Source organism: Chenopodium album, chromosome 20 (assembly GCF_948465745.1).
Source record: "Chenopodium album chromosome 20, dcCheAlbu1.1, whole genome shotgun sequence".
Classification (NCBI taxonomy): domain Eukaryota; kingdom Viridiplantae; phylum Streptophyta; class Magnoliopsida; order Caryophyllales; family Amaranthaceae; genus Chenopodium; species Chenopodium album.
In genome coordinates, this window is record NC_137853.1 from 35,516,843 (window position 1) to 35,538,302 (window position 21,460).

Sequence of the window (21,460 nt, forward strand, 5' to 3'; positions counted from 1 at the left end):
TTGAAAGTTCAACTAAATAAATTTAATGTCATTAGATTATAATGAAGTAGGAATGGATAGTCCCTTTTAATTTACATTTTTGTCATTTGGGTAGGAAAGTTAATCAACAGGGGTAATTTTGTCATTTGGATTTCGTTCTCACTCAGTATGTACAAATGTGTGCCTATTAACAGTAAGTCAAGTAATAGTAAACCGAAGAAGTATAAAACTCTAAACATGCTCTACTCCAAACCAGATCAAAAACGGAAATCTTTCAGTATGGAGCTTCCATACATAAACACTTGAAAGACTTTCTTGTGACCTGAAAAAACAAAGGTGAACTAGCTCATGAGAATAATATCATCTCCCCTTTTTTTTTTTTCAGTCATTTTCAACCTTTTGTGATGGGTTTGGTTTAACATGGAAAAAACAGACCTTTTAGTTTGGCAGCCTCTGACGTGGTTAGTTTGGCAAAGAATACACAGGAAGGATTCTTACGAGAGCAAACAAGGAAACGATGGTCACTGTCACAAATCATGTTAACACAAGTACACAATGAAGCAACTGGAATAATAGAAAGCCATCTAAACTTTAAAATAAGATGTTTTACCAGCCAATTTCTTTCAGCGACTTGATATAGTCAGACTCCTCCCAAGACTCGCCTTCCACGTATATCCGACATATCTACATATGGGGAAATTAGCATATATGAAACTCACACAAAAATGATGATCGGATGCAAGGGAAAAAAAAAAAAAAACTGGGGTCAAATGTGAAAATCAAATTAGCTGTGTAGAATAAAAATAGAAGATATTCAATGCCCAGTCGAGCAATTTTTGCAGTATTAGGTCGGATAAGAACAGAAGGGCACTAGATGCACTAGAGCAAAGTTTTTTTTTTTTTTTTTTTTTTTTTTTTTTTTTTTAGTAAAGGCTAGATGCACTACTCTTACCACAAAATGTACAAGACACCTTAATATTGCAAATCCTGACAACTTTTTTTCCAACCAAATCACTCAATGAGTACTTGCAACCAGAACTCATCCATAACCCCCAGTTCCCCAAAACACGTACACTCCTGGAAGATATTAGAGATATCACCACTAAAAGGTTAACTTCTTACCACTAAAGGGTTACAAACCTCCTCACCGCCATTAGAGGAACGGAAAAGGAGGGGAAAGATTGAATTTGAAAATCAACTTTTTACCACTAAAAGGTTACAAACCTCCAAACCACCCATCACATCAAATACCTGCATAACTCTTGTCTCTTCCCTTACATGCATCTCTCCACAACTCTAAGGCCTAAGCCAACCCCAGACCAAGAACCAATTGACAATGAGAACCAGGGAAAGCTCTACTTCGGTACTCCCTCCAGCAAGGAAACCTTAAAGTTGCGTTTGGAATCCATACAAGTCTGATCTGTCATTCAAATTTCAGATTGAAAATTTGTAGGTTTTCAAGTGTCTGGAATTATGAATTATCTTTGGTTAGGGAAACAAAGATCACGTAAGACAGGTGTGGGTTTGCTGACTCCCAAGTTTGAGAATCTTTTATCTTCACTAGGGTGGTTTCAACATTGGTACGGCTCGGTCAAATGACAAGTCTGAGCATCACATATGAACACACAGCACATGGACCATTTTGGCATAACGTTGCTATCAAAATCATCAAAAATATTCAAACATAATAATACATATAACAGGCATGAACTCAAACCTGTGGTTCACGAGTACATTTTTCAGGACCCATATCTGTGACATGAAAAAAAAAAAAAATTAGGTCAATATAGAGCCTACATGACAACCAAGGTGACATAACAACAACAGGTTAAGCTTACCTAGCCATAGGCCTGTATATAAAGATTAATTCAGTATTATCAAGTAACCATAATTGGCATTAAAATAGTATTAAATTTATCCCACTTTGCAACACATTGTATAGGTTTTCAGTGTACTACAACCGCAAATGATCCGAGAGTTAATCCATGAACTCATCATACATTCATACAAATGGCGTAAAAATTAACAAAAACATCCTTTTGTTAAAGGGGAACGTTCGATTTTTTGTGGTCAAATCTTGTACACATGACTATTTTTTTTTCTCCACTACAACACCTATTAGTAGAAGTACACTATGATAATCTTCAAAAAGTACTGATAAAAATAAATCTAGTAGGTTATAAATTGTAACTCATTGAACACTGAACAAAACTTAGATGGCATTAGAAAGACAAGCCAATTATGGCAACAAGTTTGACATATGTTAAGTAGTTTACTAGAATGGTTTTTCTTAAAAACATAAATTTTAAATAAAAAAACACACACAGCTTAAACAAGAGTAGCATGATTTTGTATTTGCATTAGTAACCAAACAGTGTAACAAGGACCAATGACTATCTTATGTTGAGACTAGTCTGCTAGTCATAAAGACAGAACTATACAGTTTGATGACAAAGTATTAAATAACTATACATAAAAAAATTATTATGTAGTGACGGACATACAAAACTGTGGTCAGTTAAAGCTCATATAATTTTTTTAAAAGAAATACTAGTCCCAACTACCAAGTTCCTAATGAGAAGAAAATAGTACGGAGTTCTTAACTTTCCCAAGTACACCAATTCACCGACAAATATCATTATACCACATAACCCAACTAACCAACTTTAATGGTGTGTTTGGATAAAGAAATGGGAAAGAAAAGAAGGGGAGGGAAGAGAAAGGGAAGGGAGGGAAGAAAGATGAGTTTTCTTTCCAAATCTCTCCATTGTTGGAGAGATTAATTTCTTATATTTTTATACTTCCATTTCTCTCCCCTCCAAATCCTTTCCTTCCTCATTTGTTATCCAAATGAAAGATAATCAATCCCCCCATTTCCCTTCCCTTCTTTTCCCTCCATTTCATTCAATCCAAACAAATTGTAAGACATAAAATCAATAAAAACATCTTCAAGACCATATTTCATTACAGTGTAGAAACTCATAAAGAATCCTCAAGAATTAGAAACTAAAACATACCAATATGCAATTTCAAAGTAAAGAAGCTTCCAAAACCTTTGTCCAAAAAAATAGAAATAAAAATTAAACACTCACAGCTCCAACCAAGATGATCCACAACCAATTGTAAATCAGAAGGGACACTTTCATTTTCCGATGATCGATCGCTTTCCTCATCAGAATCTATTATCGGGGACAGATAGCTCTGGATTTGCAAAATTTAACATCATGCAGCAAAAGAGCAGAAACCTTTATTAGCAAGTAGATATATTAATGTAAGCAATAAAAGAATTTGTAGTGAAGGAGAATCAACACTTGGGCACTACTTCAAAAACCTGCGTAGGCATATTGATCAAAGTACATAAATTAAATGTCATTCTGAGAAGGCTCCCACAATTAAAAATATGAGGAACATCTACCTAGAGATAGCAACATACCGAACCGAACTCAAACATGGCTGGACTAAGTTTTACTTTATTTATCACGTTTGAACAAAAACAGAACTCATCTCAAACTAAAAACCTTTTAAGCTTGGCGTCATCAAAATGATCAAACTACACAAATTAAATGTATAATCCTAAGAAGGCTGTTGAGTTCAGTTAACACAATTGACGATAGCGAGGATGTATGACTAGCTTAAACATTTAATATGTGTGTGTGTGTTGAAGGGGATGTTAGAATTAGTTGATGGAGGCCAAATATGACTTGGCCTAGGAGGGGGAGGGGGGGACATAACATTAAAGGTTGGATTTACCAAAAGATGAACCAAATACAAACACAACTTCAGACGTACCTCTTCCATGCCAGAAGTAGAAGATCCTGTGAAGATAAGCTAAGGTGAATAAGTTGGGTATAAAGATCACAAATCCAAAGTCAAGCTAACTCTAATTGCAACAAAAATGTCAGTCAGATTGTAGAACATGATGCATCACAAAGTGTAAGCACATATTACGGAGTATCAACAACAATAAACTTGACCAAAAGCATTATAAGATAGTTCCTCGTCAATAATTTGCATGCATTTATTTTCCCATAAAAATCAAAATGAATAACACTTACCTGTGTGCTAATAAAAGGTGTGTCTATAGTACTTGATATCCAAAAGTAAAATTAATTATTCAATAAGGATCAATCTAATATAATATGGCATTTATCAGCAAGAATCAATGACGCAGGAAACACAAAACATATAATCGTAATTATATCACCTCTGTTAGCTAGCTCGCCTTTGCCTTCAGAAGGTGATTCTGATTCATCAGACAAGGCAGCATCAGAACAAAGCGTCTCTAAAGAACCAGCTTTAGCCCTTTTGTCGGCACCAAGAGGTTGCAGTATTTGTTTCCGTTTCCGATCCTCCTCTATGATTACATTCAATTATCAATATCATTATATCAATAGGAATATGGTAATATTAAAGATTAAATGCCTCCGCCTCACCTTTGCCATGTAAGTTCTTGGAAGAAGCAGCAGCATTTCGACGTGGTTTTGAGTCTAAGACTGATCAAATCAAACCAAACCAAACCAAATCACACGAGTAAACACAAAAAATAGGAAAGTATATAACAAAATTCGAAACTCCGATTGACTTACAATAATGCGCTGGACAACCATATTGACGTTCAAATTCATTCATCTGCACAAGTATAATTATTCATTTTTTGGCAATACTTATCACATTAATTAATCAATCATACAATTATCATAGTTCAATTCTAACAATTAAAAGGTTCTGCAACACATTAGCAACCAAATTTGATTCAATTATCAAATTAGAATCGTAATTATAGGGAGAAAAGGCACATTTGATTCAGTTCTTAGGCTAGTAACAAAATCGCTCGTTATAATCTTTCGTAACATTAGTAATTAGAACCAATAGTTCAAAAATCCGAACCCTAAATTATTTTTACTGATTTTACAATACATTGATTCAACGATAAAACCTAGATTGTGAAATTGAAATTCGATGAGTTTAAAAAGAAAAAACAACTTACCTCAAAAGCTGCTTGAATGGAGGATAGAAATATGAAGTCGCCTACGTGGAGTGCGCTTCAAGCCTTCAATAGGATATAGAGAGAAAGAGAGGACATATTTTCATGGAGTTCACCCCGTTCTTTATATTGCGTAGTACTAACAATACGGAGGGAGTATTATGGGCTTACGGCGAAATGAAATTATTTTTTGCTCAAGTTAAATTATTTTTAGGATTTTTTTTACTTTTGCTACCTGTGAAACAAATCGATTTTAATTATGCTACCCATCAAAACTTTTATTTTGTTTTACTACCTAACATATGCACTTTTTTAAAATTTTGCTACCTTTTAACAGAATCTGTTAGGGTAACAGATTCCGTTAAGTTTATTATTTTTTAAAAAAAGATAATAATAATAAATTAAAAATTAAAAAAAAAAAAAAAAAAAACCAGCCACCCCTCAACCGCCGCCCCTTCCCTCCCCCCTGCCAGCGGCCAACACCCAGAGTTTCGGTCGGCGCCGACGCGCGAACCCTACACATCCCCATTCCCTTTCCCCCACCCCTACGCAGCCCCGATCCCCCTTTCCCTACGCAGCCCCGACCCCATCCCGAACCAAAACCACCCCCCTTTCCCCTTCATCCATCACTGATTCACTGCCCACCTCAAGCCACCCACCCACCTCCCTCCTTCGAAATTGGTTCGAATTTGAGCATAATTCGAACAATATTGTCGAAATTGTTTTAGGGCTTTTGTTTGTTTACATTTGAATTGCAAAATTATGTATTTAATTCATTAATTGTTGTTTTTGTTTTGAAATCAATGAGTTTGATTCGAAAAAAATTAAAAATCCTAATTTTTCCCCCAATTTGATTTCAAAATTTAGGGGTTTCGTTAAGGGGGTTCGAGTGGCTGGAAGGTGTCGCAGATGGGTATGGTGGGTCGCGGGTGGGTTGGGTCGCGATGGGGTGGTCTCACATGTAGGTTCGTGAGCTGGGCGCTTCAGGGCTATTTCGTGGGTGGGTGGATGGGTGCTTTCGAGGGTTTCGTGGGCAGTGATGGATGAGGGTGGTGGAGGAGGTGGGTGGGTAACTTGAGGTGGGCAGTGATGGATGAAGGTGGTGGAGGGACGTGGGTGGCTGGCTTGAGGTGGGCAGTGATGGATGAGGGTGGTGGAGGGGGTGGCTGGTTTTCTTAAAATTCTTTTCTTTTTTTTAATAGTGGTTGAATGGGAGGCATTTAGGGTGGCTAAGGAGGGAGTGGTGGCCGGAAGGTGGTAATGAGGGTGGCTAGATCTCACAAACGGAATTATTAACGGATTTCGTTAACTGGTAGCGAAATTTAAAAAACGGGATTTGATAGGTAGTAAAAAAAAAAAGTTTTCATAGGTAGCAAAAGTAAAATCAACCTATTTGACAGGTAGCAAAAGTCAAAATTTCCTTATTTTTATTGAATTGAAATTTATTTTTGCTGAACTGAAATTATTTTTATTGATTTTCTATTATAATTCTTCTTTAAGAAAACTGAATTTTACTAAACTGAACTTATTTTTACTGAACTAAAATTAATTTTACTGAACTGAACTTATTTTTATTGAACTGAAATTATTTTTACTTAATACTAGTTTTTTAAGGTCAAGAGAACAGGGCCTAACTCCCTAAATAAACCTAGTACTTTTATAGTTTTATTCACGATCTTATTGTGCATGATGTATAAAAGTTGGTCATCAACTGATCGATGATTCCTGTAGTTTTTTGAAAGAAGGGATGAGTTTAAAACAATGTGTTGGAAAGACATGCATCGATTCTCTTGTGGTATGTTAATCATCAATTAATTATGCAATAACGTTAGTAGTAAATTATTGTTCACTAAATTTAGTTTGACTAACTATCTTCTCTATGAAATATGTAATGTTGTGATGGAGAAAACAATGATGATTTTGCTTTAGCTTCATAAATCAATTATTTCAATACTCTTTTCGTATTTTATTACTTATTCCTCTTTATTAAATATTATTGGGAGTGTTTCTCTTAAAGTGAATTTGCATTTAAATGCATATGGATGTTATCGGTGTATCCCTAATGGATGTCTCTTAGGTTTGGCTTTTAATGAAGCAATCGGTGATAGAATATGTGTCATATCGTGTTCATTCTCAGCCGATTCCGACTTTATAGAATTCACAGATGATGAATTAGGTGTATATACTTTGAAAGCTTTGAAATCAAATGTACTTAGCTGTGTAGCGGTAGGAAATGACGGCCTAGATGAAAGCAGCATACGAAATGCAATAAGAATAATGGAATGTTATTGTTTGACATATAATATATATATATATATATATATATATATATATATATATATATATATATATATATATATATAGTTAGATGTGTACAATATTATATATATAGTTTTACGTACTTTGTTAATTTATAAATGATTTAATATAATTTGTTCACGTTAATTGAATCCACTTGTTAAAAAGCTTGATTCACCGGATGTTAATGTATGAATTATATTTATTTTGGATTATATTATTTTATACTTATATTTTTATAATGTGATAAATAATGATTAGAAGCAGCATAGTTGTTATATATTAGAATTTTTGAATATTCCTTCTACAATAGAATTTGACGTTAATGGCATTTACACGCAGAGGCGGATCTTTTAATGGACCGAAAATAAATTTGTTGACCGTATGAGCCAGGAGGGTGTTGACTCGTTGGATTTCGAGTCTTCGGCAGTCGGAATACCGAGCCCTGCTGAGAGTGTGAAACGATGATGACTAGAAACATTTGAGTTAGGGACTTAGGGTTAGCTGGTTTTTCAGTGAGAGAGAACAAGAGATGCGAGCTAGTTTTTCTTTTTTTTTTCCTCAAAAAATGTGGTTCACGTGGCCACATGACCCATGAATAGGTCCGCCCATATCTGTAGTTATAATCTTTCACAACTTCAATAATCATACTCAATTAAGTTCTAAAGGAAGCTCATGACTGCATTCTGGCCTATTAGTTTATGCAATGTTATTTAAAAGTTTAGCCCAACAAAATCTATATCTATATCTATATTTATACTTATATCTATACTTATATATTAACTAGGGTATTCTACACGCGCGATGCGCGCGGAGGGGCTAGCTCTTGCGGAAAAGTTACTTATATCTATATTTATACTTATATCTATACTTATATATTTAATATTATTATAATTAAATATTAATTATCATTAGTATAATAATTCAATATTAATTATTATTTTTAAACAGAGCAGAGCAAACTAGATTTAAGCACAGCAGAGTAGCTTAAAAGAATAGGGTCTTAGTCTAGTAGGAAAGGTTACATGGGGGTTCAATTCCCACTAAAAACAATTTGAGGGTGGGGATCCCTTTTCCTTTCCCCTTTAAACTTAAAGTGCCTGACCTACAAATATCGGACCAAAAAAGCGTGATGGTTGAAGTACTATTAGAGTCTGTCTCCAATCCTTTCCTAAATAAAAATAAAAAATATTTTTAAATTAAAAAACAATAAACTATGACATATGTATACAAAGAAGCCTCATAAGAAAGACGAGAATGTCATGTTCCCTCTCGGTTTTCTCCTTGAGAGGGTTTTTCTTAGTTTCATCTAAGATCTGATCTCTCGTTTGGGATTTGGGAAAATTATCATAGACTCCGTTGCTAGGTTGCTTCTGCTTTTTCTAAGGTGTTTTTTTTTTCGGTAGGGGTTTTTAGTAGTGTTCTTACCGGTGACAATCCCTAAAAAATTTATAACTGCTTTCAATAAATAGATCTCATTCTTAAGATGATGATTAGTCTTTTGTTTTTATTTTCTTTTTCTATTTGTATAGTAATAATTGAAAATCTAAGGTTTCATAATCTCCATAAGGATCCAGAGGACCACATGAGTATCTTCACTCAAACGACTACGCATTAGTGGATTTCAAGTCAAACTAGTGCTAATTCACAGATTGTATTGCTTCAGATAATTATTTTTTTTTAAAATTATTAAGGCGATTGTTGATCGAATCTGTAATACATTTGATTTTAAAGTTGGTGTAATGTATTTTTGCTAGGATTCTTGTTTTTGTAGGAATTATGTAAGTGTTATTTGACTAGATTTTAGTATTGCAATTCAATCTCTTCTTGAAAAAAAAAACGAAAAGTGATAATGCCTTTCAAGTTCCGAGTACTTGAGAGTGTATATATGCCTGGGTACACAGTCTTCCCATGAGCATTTTGTTCTCATTTTAATTATTATTTTTCATTTTGGTTTTGTTTGGGAAAAGTAGCTGTAGCGGATAACTTTTAGCGGTCAAGTAGCGAGTAGATGTTAAGGTAGTGAGTAGCTATCAATTAGTAGTGGATAGAGGTTAGCTGTCAAAGTAACGGTTGATAGAATGAGTGTTTGGTAAAAGTAGCGGTTGTGATACTAAAATATATCAAAATTAAGTGCACCAAAAAAAAATAATATCAAAATTCATATTAATATTAATTGAAAAGTAATCAAAATTTGTCAAACGCTACCCGCTACTTCTAAACGCTACTATTATTAACGTTTGAGAAAAGCTACCTAAACGCTACCTCTATCGCTAACCACTACTAGAATCGCTACCTTGCCAAACACTCTCAATTTTAAAACGCTAATCGCTACCTAAAACGCTACCACAAACAGGGCCATAATCATCAAACGGAGAACAAAAAAGTACTTTGAAATAGTTACCGGGGTTTTCATCCAAAAAAAAAAAAAAAAACCTCAGGTGTGTAAATATTTCACAAGTTCTCATTTCCGCCCAACAAAAACTCATATCGTTTTGGCTACCAAAAACAATCAACAATATATGCAGCCAACAAAACTCCACTACCCCTTTCTCGAATCCATTAAAATTTTTGAAGAAAAGCAATCGAAACCAAACATATAATCAAGTGAGTCAAACTACATTTGCTTAAATTCTATTATGATAAATTTGCAAACCCACTTAGAAGAATGTGGCTCCGCCACTGAAAATCATCATGCCCGTAAGGTGTTTGTGAAAATGTCCAAGAGAGCATTTGCACAGGTAAGCTCCAAAAAATACTCCATTTTTTTTACAAAAGTTTGTAGATCTTTCCTATGCAAATTGCAATTTTTATAAGCGTGTATGATTACTTCCACTCACGCACACTGAATTGAAGCCAACTAATACTAAAAAAGTCTCATAATGGAAAGAAACAAACTACTGGTACTAGATAGCATCATTTATCTAATTAAAAATTGCAAAATTTCTGTTTTCACATTAATCAATGCATAGCTTTAATCATTAATACGAGTATATTTTATTTATGTTTTCATGAAAGTATAAATCACTAAATATAATATAAAGTGTAGTACAATTCAATAGTGTACATTTTAAAATTGCAAGAAAAAAAGGATGAGTTATATACTACTACTCCCTCCGTCCCAAAAAGAACGACCCATTTGGGTTGATTACGCGGGTATTAAGGAAGTTAAGTAAAAAGAAGTAAAAGTATATTGGAAAGATAAATTTACATGGGATTTGTAAAAAAATAGAGAGATAAAGTAATAAAATAACATAGAAAATCAAATTTTTATAGGGGAAGCTAATTTTGCACAAATATTGTAGCAAATTGGTGGGTGTTTTAATGCAAATGGGTCATTCTTTTTGGGACAAAGTTTTGGCCAAATGGGTCGTTTTTTTTTGGACGGAGGGAGTACCTTTGTTTTTACTACTTTCGGTTCAATTTACTCGCAACAAATGAAATCGGAGGTAGTATTTAAGTGTCCTATTAGTGATTTTGGGGTTTGGGAAAGATTTTGGGTATGGGAAAGACTCGCATGACAAATAAAGGTCATGAGTTCATGACCGTTTTCTTGGCTTTTATCAAATAAAAAAAAATTTAATGTTAATGACATTATTGTTAATGCATGAGTAGTATATATATGTATAAATAATACTCCCTCCGGTTTTTTTTATATGCATCACTTTGACAATTGCACTATTCACATACCATGGTTGACTTAATTTTTTCACCTCTAAAAAATAAATAAATGTTATTATATAATATATCATTAGATTTGTCATAATGTCTAGTTTCATAATATAATTTTATTATAATTTTTACTAATGCACAATTAAAGATATTAATGGTCAAAGTAACGTCTCGGTAAATGTACTGAGCAAGCTGATGCATATAAAAAAAAAAAACAGAGGGAGTAGGCTAAAGCTAATAGCATGAGTGCACGACAGATTTGTTGCAATAGTCAATAATGTTAAAGCTAAAAAGTAAAAATATAATTAAAAAAACTACTCCGTAAAATGTATCTCCCATTCCCCCAATGATGAATAATCTTGAAAAACAATCCTACAGTCAGTATTTGAAATTTTAAGGCCTTTGCCTGCCATATATTCAAAACATTGACACTGAAAATTCAAAATCAAAACCATTTGTTCCTTCCTTTGCATCCCTCAAAAAAGCAACACACAAGAGAAAAGAGAGAGAAATAGATAGATAGATAGATGGATGTGTCAGGAGGTCTTTCACTGGTGCAAACAATCCTCCAATTGTTGGGTTCTCCCGTTTGGACTGAGATTGTATCTGCATTTGGTGTGAAGTCTCAGCTTGAAAAACTCAATGTCACCATGTCCACCATCCAGAATGTCCTTCTTGATGCTGAAGAACAGGAGCGGCGGCACCACGCTTGTCCCACCCATGTTGAGCGTGGCAGGCTTGAAAGGCTTAAGGAAGCTCTTTACCAAGCTGATGACTTGTTTGATGAGGTTACCACTCTTGCTCTTCGCAACCAGCTTGAACCAGGTAGCCGTTTCTTCTCTTGTTTGATTCAGCTTCCTTCTGCTTTTACTTGGTCTAGAGAGATTAAAAAGATAAGGGAGATGTTGGGTGGTATTGTGAATGATCATCAACTTGCTAATGGGTTGATGAGACACTCGATTGATAATCGAGTGACACATAACCCAAGGGAAACTCACTCCTTTGTGTGCGAAGAAGATGTGATCATAGGGAGAGATAAAGACAAACAGATAGTCATAGATATGTTATTAGACACTACTGTTGAGGAGAATGTCTCTGTTGTCAGCATAGTTGGGATTGGAGGATTGGGGAAAACGACTCTAGCCCAACTGGTCTATCACGATGAAACCATTGGGAAGAAATTCCCTCTGAAAATGTGGGTTTGTGTCTCTGATAATTTCGATGTCAAAGTGCTTGCTGGTCAAATTCTTGCAGCTGCAAACCCGGCAAACAGGCAAGATGGTCTGAGTATGGACCAGCTCCAAATGAAACTTCGGCAAGAGTTGGATGGGTAAAAATATCTCCTTGTTTTGGATGATGTATGGAATGAGGATCCCAGTAAGTGGTATGAGTTGAGAAAACTGTTGAATGGAAGAATTATGGTGACTACTCGCTCCAACAAGGTAGCTGATGCTATGGAGAGTCGTTGGAAACATGAATTGATGGGTCTCTCAGACGAAGATTCTTGGAAATTGTTTCAGAGAATGGCACTTAAACCAGGGCAACATCAATTGCATGCGCACTTAATTGATACTGGAAAAGAGATTGTTCGAAAGTGTGCCAATGTTCCACTTGCCATAAGAGTGGTTGGAAGTCTTCTTCGAGTTCAGGGGGAAAGTAAGTGGGAAAACTTGAAAAATACTGACTTGGCAAACATTGTACAAGATGAAATCAATGGCATACTACCTGTGTTGAAGATCAGTTACAATTACCTTCCGCTTCATTTGAAGAGCTGCTTTAATTATTGCGCTGTATTCCCTAAAGATTGCAAAATTATCAAGGAGGACTTGATCTGTATTTGGATGGCTCAAGGCTTCATTATGCCATTAGATGGACAGAATTTTGAAGATGCTGGTGAGGAGTATTTTGAGCAATTGCTACAAAGGTGCTTCTTCCAAGATGTCGAATTAGCCCAGGGTACTGATAAAATTATATCATTTAAAATGCATGATCTGATTCATGATCTTGCCAAAGAGGTAGCAGGGACAGAAATACTGGTGTGCAATTATAGCACACGATGTTTTAACGAGAAAACTCGCCATGTATATATTGATATAACCCCTGAAGATCTACCTGGTGATTTGACCAAGGTGAAAAGGATGCGTACATTTCTGTGTGTTCTTCCTCACCGTTTCAGAAGGCTTGATGTGGAGGTATCAAAAATGAAATACTTGAGGGTATTGTGTTTGACTCATACTCATTATATGAAAACGTTGAGGCTGTTAGGTGAATTGGTGCATCTAAGGTATCTTGACCTCTCATATAATCGTCACCCTGTATTGCCCTCATCCATTACCAAACTTTATAACTTACAAACATTAAAGTTGCGTAGCTGCATAAATCTTATAAGGCTGCCAAGGGAGTTGAGTAAATTAGTAAATCTTAGGCACCTTGATATATCTGGTTGCAAACGTTTGACACATATGCCTCCTGGGATGAATAGCATGAAATCTCTGAAAAAGTTGACAATGTATGTGGTGAGTCGAAGTGGAAGAAGCAATGCAGCTTGGAATTTGCAGTCAACTGGTGTTGGTCAACTTGAAGATTTGGATGATTTCACCAACTATACTCACACTATGAATATTATAGTTAGAAAAGATGTGAGATACGATGCAGTAGGAGGGGGAATGCTACTAAAAAGTCAAAATTTGTGGGAAGTTATGTACTCTTGGGAAACAGAAGAGAATTATAATGCACAAGTATTGCTGCAAGGCCTACAACCCCACTCTAATCTTAGAAGGTTAGAGTTGTTTAAGTATCCAGTAGTGAGGCTCCCAACCTGGATGACGACTCTCAGTTGTTGTCTCCCAAATCTTGTTCATATTGCAATCTTTGATTGTAGAAAGTTGGAGCATCTTCCACTGATGAGTCAACTGCGTCATTTGAAAGTCATTGAATTAAATAAATTGAAAGTGGAGTATGTGGAGAGTAGTAGTAATAATAGTGGAGATGAAGATGAGTTGGTATTCTTTCCATCCCTTGAAATGCTGAAGCTTCACGATATGTCAAATTTGAAGGGATGGTGGAAGTCATCATCAGAATTAGGGAAGAGTGAGATTCCACAAGCAGCAAAGCTCTCTCATCTTCTTATGTATGGTTGTCCAAACTTGATATCTTTTCCTTTCTCGCCAGAAATTAATGGAGTGCTGGGCTCATTCATGAATCTCAGTACTTGTCTCCCAAATCTTGTTAAAATTAGAATCTCTAATTGTAACACACCGGAGCATCTTCCACTGATGAGTCAACTGCGTCATTTGAAAGCCCTTGAATTGTGTAAATTGGAAGAAGTGGAGTATGTGGAGAGTAGAAGTAGTATTATTAGTGGAGGAGCAGATGATGATGAGTTGGTATTCTTTCCCTCCCTTGAAACGCTTACGGTTAGTGATATGCCAAAGTTAAAGGGATGGTGGAAGCCAAAACCAGAATCAGAGAAGAGAGAGACACCACAAGCACTAATGATTTCTTTTCTTGCTATATTTGACTGTCCAATAATGACAACTTTTCCTTTGAGTCCGAGACTGCAAGTATTGGTATTGATAAATTTTAATGAAGCGCTGGGCCCAATTATGAGGGGGACTACTCATGCTTGGTCTTCTTCCTCAATTTCAAATAATAATCATAAAGAGGATCAAGTATGGCAGGGGAGATTGAGAAAAGTGGAGATAGACAACGTGGGATATTTATCTACTCTTCCCATCCACTCTTTCGACCATCGTTCTTATCTCACAATTGTAAAATATCAGGAAATGGAGATATTGAGAGTAGGAGAAGTGGGGGACGTGTTCCGAAGTCGTCGCCTGTCCTGTCTTCGCTCTCTTGACATCCATAGATGCTATAATTTGAAGAGTATATCAGGACGAGAACTGTGGGAGCATTTCACTGCACTGGAGACTCTTACATTAGAAGAACTTGATAATTTGGAATTGGAGGATGAAGATTATGTCAACAATGAAAGCACGGGAGAAGGATGCATTAATAATGAAGGAAGTGAAGCAGAGATGCCATGGAGATACCTTGCTCCCACTCTCCGTTCCTTGAAATTAAGGAGTCTACCAAAGGTGGTGAAGCTGCCAAAAGGGATAGGATGCTTAACATCTCTCCAATCCCTTAAAATTAGCTTTTGTCCATTGAAAACAATGCCAGAAGAGATGCGCTACCTCACCTCCTTAACCGAACTTGAACTATCGGTATGTAGTTGGGAAGTTAAGAAAAGATGCAAGAACCCAAATGGCGCTGACTGGCCCAATATTCAACATATCCCGAAAATAGGTAAGAAACAGAGAATATGAGTTTTTTTTTTTTTAGGAATTATTGTATTTTCACTTGAGATTCTGCAACAATTTTAAACGCTGCCTGCTAATTTCTTTTTTATTTTTAAAATTTGCTTCAGATATCTGATCACGGCAACAAGAAATTTTTCAGTCAATGTTCATATACTGCTCGAGTGATAAAAGGTAATATCTGATTACGTACAACAGGGTGTTAAATGATAGGGAAGAAAAGGATTTCACTTGCAATTACTAGTATTATAAATTTACTGCAAATTTTTTTACATAATTATTATGTGCATAATTTTTCAAAAAAAATATGTTTGATTTTTTTTTTTTTTTTCTATATTTTTTGTTGGTAAAAAAAATTGAGGATATATTTCTGCCTTTCTGGGTATAAGAAAATCCATATATTTCTTACAGGGTTAAATTAATCAAGGAAAGCACACTGCTTTTACCATTTGCCTATTCCGCACTGTATTAAATTTTCCAGGGTTGAATATTCATGTCCTTAGAAGTGTTTGTTCATCTGACTACCAAAATATTGTTTTGTTAACTTCCCTTTCTTGATACAAAGAGTTATACAGGTATTTGGGGTGTTGATACATGAATGGCCATTCTTTAAGTCTACTGCTTTATTCTTATGTGGGATTTCTGCTTCTCTACATAGACACGAACCTATGTTACTTAGAGGGGTGTTCAAAAATATCCGATCCGAAATTTCGGATATCCGTTCCGGTTTTTAAGATTTAGGATGTTTCATCGGATATCCGAAAAAAAATTCGGATTTTCGGATCGGATTTTGTCCGAAAATTTTAACTACCAGATTCGAAAACCCGACTATCCGATCAGAAAATTCAGATCGCAATTTCTCCGATCCGAAAATATCCGAAATTTTCAGATCAGATCGGATCGGATATCCGAAAATGATCAGCCCTAACTCGGACTCGGGTACTCATGCCTAGGGGTGAGCGTAACAATCCTGTACTTGTAGGTTCCAGTTCCAAAACAGGGTACCCTGTCTTTCAAAGTAAGTTAATAGTTACTTGATAAATTGTTAAAAAAAAAATAATAATAAAAAAAGGATGTTCTATAGAGTAAGATGAAAAATGAATAAGAGGAGGGAGAGAGGTAGGTGATGACTTTTTTATAAATTTGGTATAGGGCTTTCATATTTAAGCTTAAATGATAGGTTCCGGTTTCGTGTATCCTGTAGGGTACCCTCTTAGGGAACATGTATGAATAGGGTGCCCTATAGGTTTCGAGTCCAAAATTTTATTATTCGGAACCCAATGCATTGACTTCAGGTTTGGTCAATATTAAGGGTCCAAAATTAAGTGGTTGACCAAACCGAAAAACTCACCAAACCAATTCTTATCTTGACAGCACAAACCTTAATATTCACTCCTTAATGAAGAGTTGAAGTAATGAAGTTGCTAATTCCTGTAAGGCCTGCAAGTAAAGTTACTATGTATATTTGATTTAGCACATTAGTAAGATATCAGTATTGTTATAATTCTTTTCTTTGGATCCACATTTGAACTGGATTATCCGAAGCCCTCTCTTAGGTTCATTTGCATTTCAGAGACAAGCGTACTGATAAATACATCAGAATCTCAGTATCTTTTCTTTGACTTCAGGTTTGGTGAGTTTTTCGGTGATGTAATGCATTGGGTGCTTCAATTCCAGAAAACACATGGTGCTACATGTTCTAAGTGGAAGGGGTAGCAGAATTGCAGTGACTACTTTCTCAAGGAGAATATTGCCGGAAAACAGGAAGCCACCCTACATGAAACAAAGGGGCTTTTCCAAGATAGTCGTGATATTTGTTGAGAGTGACACAAGGAAACAGTGCAACATTATCAAATGGAGGCATAGTTGGTCGATATAAGAGAAGATATTGTGGCTAGTGTGCTAACGTTTCGCTTTTTATAAGGGTGGTCGGAACTTAGAAGTCTGCTTCAAAATCAAGGTGAAATCAGGTGTCAATATTTGAAAAACACTTGCGCGATAATTAAACAAGATGAGAACATGATAGTATCTGTGTTGAAGATGAGTTATGGTAGGTATATAGAAGGAGTTTTGAAGATGCAGGTGATGAATATTTCAAGAATTTGCTGTAAAGGTGCTTCTTCGAAAAAGCAGAACAAGGCAAGCTGAGGTGCGATATTTTTTTTATTTTTTTTTATTTTTTTAACGAGATGTTAAATAAGTGACAATGACTGTGTAAATTATATTCAGTTAGCATTCTGTAAAATAAAATTGTTGTCCATTCTTTAACCAAGATGAAAAGGTTGTGTTACTTGTGTACAATTTTACTGATGTATCCCCTTTTTTTCACGCTTAAATGAGTACGATTTAGGAAAAGTTGCCAAGGTGATATGTTGCATCTAATAAGAGACCTAGATTTTTCTAATTATATATGCTGATGAGCTCATAGTGCTTCCCATGTCCATTACCCAAGTCAGCAAAAATTAATTAAAAGAAAAAAAAAATTGCACAATCAAAAAAATTTAGAACATAAGAAAAATAAATTTTTAGAACATATGAAAACTTTAGAGCATAGAAAAATTTTAGAATATAAGATAATAAAATTAAAACATACAAAAAAAATTTAGAACATAGGTTGAAAAATTTTAGATGATAAGTAAAATAAAACATTAGCTGAAAAAAAATAGGGATGGTAATTGGGTGGTACGGGCCTGTACCCGCACCCGCCAAATTTTTTATACATAAACGCCACCTACTCATCACCCGTGGTGGGTAAAATTTCAACCCACACTCGCCTAAGTGGATAGAAAACTAAACCCACACCCGATCCACCACCCATGTGGATACTCACTACTGCCTTTTACTCGCCATTTACCCGTAACCTAACAACATTTGTTGAATAATTTTCCTATAGAACATGTCATTATGCCATCTTGTCGAAAATACATAATGTAATAGTAAATTATAAAATGCAGTAGTAAATTTGTCATAAAATAATAAAAGTAGTATTACATCTTTATAAATCTCTACCTTTTAAAAAGTACACTTATGAATAGTGTGATGATAATTTTATCCCTAAAATATTTGTTAACGTTTACGCTCCTATTAATATGATGTTAATTGTCTTTATGTTTTTCCTTGTGTGAATGATTTAACTCATATAAATAGTAATTGGACAATTATACCTTTTAAAATGTTATTTACTTATTTGCCCTCATTAAGGTATGAAATCATCAATGCTGAGATGGGGAGTTAGGAATGAGAAATGGAGGGAATAAGGAGGGAAGGTAAAGAGTGGGGCCCAGATGACGTCATGTGGTAGTTGGGAGGCAAGAAGGTGGTAACTTTTGATGTTTTAGAAATGAGTAGGTGGTAATTTTCAAAAAAAAAAAAAAAAACAATAGAATGTGGTAATTGATGAAATGGAAAGAATAGCAGGTGGTAATTGTCAAAATTTCCAAAAAAATTACTCCCTCCGATGTTCATTTTATGTAAATCGATGCAAGTTTTATCCATCTTTGATCGCAAATATCTTTAATCTCACACTAGCAAAAATTATAAATATTGGATATTAATAATGTACTCACCAAGACGAATCAAACTGGATTCACATGGCTAAATTTGTTCTTATAATTTGAGAGAAATTTAGACGATTCACTCTTTTTTTTTTTTAAAAAGTAAAAAAGTCCGAATAGGAACATTATTGTGGAACAAATGGAGTATAAAAAAAGTAAGTGGGGTTAATAGTTTATTGAAAAATAATAGATCCGAAAGGAAAAATATAATAATAATAATAATAATAATAATAATAATAATAATAATAATAATTATAGTAATAATAATAATTCTAATAATAATAATAATAATAATGATAATAATTATAATAAGAAGTAATAATGGGTTTAGATGTGGACCATGAGATAACCTTTTTGGTGCAGCATGCCACATGGTGTGGCCTGCTGCCAAGTCAACAAAAATAATGGAAGTTACTGGTATTGTCAAGGTTACTTGTATTTTTCAGGTGTTATCTGTATTTTCTTTTTTCAGGAGTTACTTGTATGATTATTTATTTAGGGGTTACTTATAATTTTTTGGGTTTTTTTACATTATAACCCTCTAACTTTTCGTTTTCTACGATGTGCCCCCCTTTTTGAGAAATCTACACTGTAACCTCAAAAAACATTTAGCTTCTATACGGTAACCTTGTCGTTAACAAATTCCGTTAGTGGAGCACACTCACCACTTAATAATATTTTTTTATCGATTTGCGTGTTGGAAATGGTTCCGTTAAAGGTTTTGGGGGCTATTTTGGCCCTAAAGGGTCCAAATTGAGCTCAGATTTGACAAAAAAAATGACACAAATGTCTTGTTTTGCATATTAAATACGTAAACACGCAAATCGAGACATTTTTTAATATGCAAAACGCGCCATTTGTGTTATTTTTTTTTGTCAAATCTAAGCCCTTTAGGAACAAAATAGCCTCCAAAACCATTAATGGGACCATTTCCAACACGCAAATCGTTTAAAAAATATTATTAATTGGTGAGTGGGCCCCACTAATGGAATTAGTTAACGGCAAGGTTACCATATAGAACCTAAATGTATTTTGAGGTTACAGTGTAGATTTCTCAAAAAAGGGGGCACATCGTAGAAAACGGAAAGTTAGAGGGTTATAATGTAGAAAAACCCTAATTTTTTTTTTCAAGAGTTATTTGTATGGATTACTTATTCAGGGGTTACTTGTTTTATTTTTTTTTAGGAGTTACTGATTACTTGTATTTTTTAGGGGTTACTTGTTTTTTTTAAGGGGTTACTTGTATGGATTACTTATTCAGGTGTTACTTGTATGAGTTAATTCAAGAGTTACTTGTATGATTAATTATTCAAGGGTTACTTATACGAGTTACTAGCTTATTTAAGGGTTACTTGTATGCATGGGTTACTTGTATGAGTCACTTATTCAAGGTTACTTGTATGAGTTACTTGTTCAAGGGTTGCTTGTACGTATGCCCTATACCAAACCAGTAACACCCTACAAGTAACCCCGACCAAAATTAGTAACACCCTACAAGTAACCCCTGACCAAAACCAGTAACATCGTACAAGTAACTCTTGAAAAAAAAATTGTATTTTGGGTTACTTGTTTCAATTCTGGAGTTACTTGTATTCTGGGGTTACTTGTATGGAACACTTGAATGGGTTGAGTAACCCCATATCAAAATCTCGTACCAAACCAATAACACCCTACAAGTAACCCCTGACCAAAACTAGTAACACGTATACAAGTAACCCTATAATACAAGTAATACCTACAAGTAACCCCTGACCAAAACCAGTAACAACCATACAAGTAACCCCTGAATACAAGTAACATACACCTACAAGTAACCCCTAACAAAACCAGTAACACTCATACAAGTAACCCCAGAAACAAGTAAAACCTATAGTAACACCATACAAGTAACCCCTGCCGCACCATGTGGCCAGCCGCACCATGTAGTTTTTTTGTCAAAAAAAAAAGTGTAATACTTATTAAAACAAGTACTATTTTATCACCACCATTTTTTAGTTTACACCATTTTATTAATTATTATCACACTTGTCATTGCATAATTTTAACGATTTATATCTCTAATTATAATCATTGTAAAATCACAAAAAAGTGAATATTAATAAAATATACATTAGGATTTAGGAAAATTCAAACAAAATTCTATGGACAACATAACTATGTTTTGTCGTAGTAATAGATCACAAAAGTTAGTTATAGTGTTCGAAACTGCGAATAGTGCAAAATTCAATTGGTAGCAACTTTAAAACACAAAAGAAGTTTCCTAAAAAAAACACAGAGAAAGTATTTTAAAAATAAATAAATAATCCACCTTATTAATATGGGCCATATGGCAAATAACTCATCATGGGCTCAATCTAATTCTTTCAATGGGCTCCATACCCAAAGATAAAACATTCTAAGTTCTAACATGTGTCAAACCCATATAGAAAAAAAATTAATAATAATAAATAAAAAATAAATTTCCATAAATTAGTAAATTACCCAACGGCTAAAATTTTTTAGCAACTAAACTCCTTTTTAATTACCCAAAATCACCTTCAAAACATTTCAAAATGACAAAAACAACCTTGATTAACCACGTGTCAGTTTTTCATTAGGTAGGGTTCAAGCTAAACAGAGCTCAAAAACCCTAATTTCTAACTTTGTTGCCCAGT

General features: G+C 34.6%; 1 protein-coding gene and 1 pseudogene across 1 annotated transcript; one reads left to right on the forward strand and one right to left on the reverse strand.

Moving 5' to 3' along the window:
- Positions 1 to 5,099, reverse strand: LOC145599327 (uncharacterized). The gene is made up of 10 exons (XM_081655725.1): positions 4,967 to 5,099; positions 4,566 to 4,608; positions 4,413 to 4,472; positions 4,184 to 4,333; positions 3,769 to 3,794; positions 3,072 to 3,180; positions 1,697 to 1,731; positions 590 to 663; positions 415 to 503; positions 1 to 301 (listed from the first exon to the last, which is right to left on the reverse strand). Exons 2-10 carry the CDS (start codon positions 4,606 to 4,608, stop codon positions 237 to 239), a joined length of 651 nt encoding a protein of 216 aa, XP_081511851.1. The 5' UTR covers positions 4,967 to 5,099; the 3' UTR covers positions 1 to 236.
- Positions 5,100 to 11,460: 6,361 nt separating this feature from the next.
- On the forward strand, positions 11,461 to 17,400 carry LOC145597114 (disease resistance protein RGA2-like; annotated as a pseudogene).
- Positions 17,401 to 21,460: the final 4,060 nt, after the last annotated feature.

Bases quoted from the DNA above. Each gene is read 5' to 3' on its own strand.
- LOC145599327 (XM_081655725.1), bottom strand. From the start codon at position 4,608: ATGAATGAATTTGAACGTCAATATGGTTGTCCAGCGCATTATT. The intron at 4,334-4,412 runs GTGAGGCGGAGG...ATGTAATCATAG, and splicing joins CAAGAACTTACATGGCAAAG to AGGAGGATCGGAAACGGAAA. The intron at 302-414 runs GTCTGTTTTTTC...TTGTTTTTTCAG, and splicing joins AGAGGCTGCCAAACTAAAAG to GTCACAAGAAAGTCTTTCAA.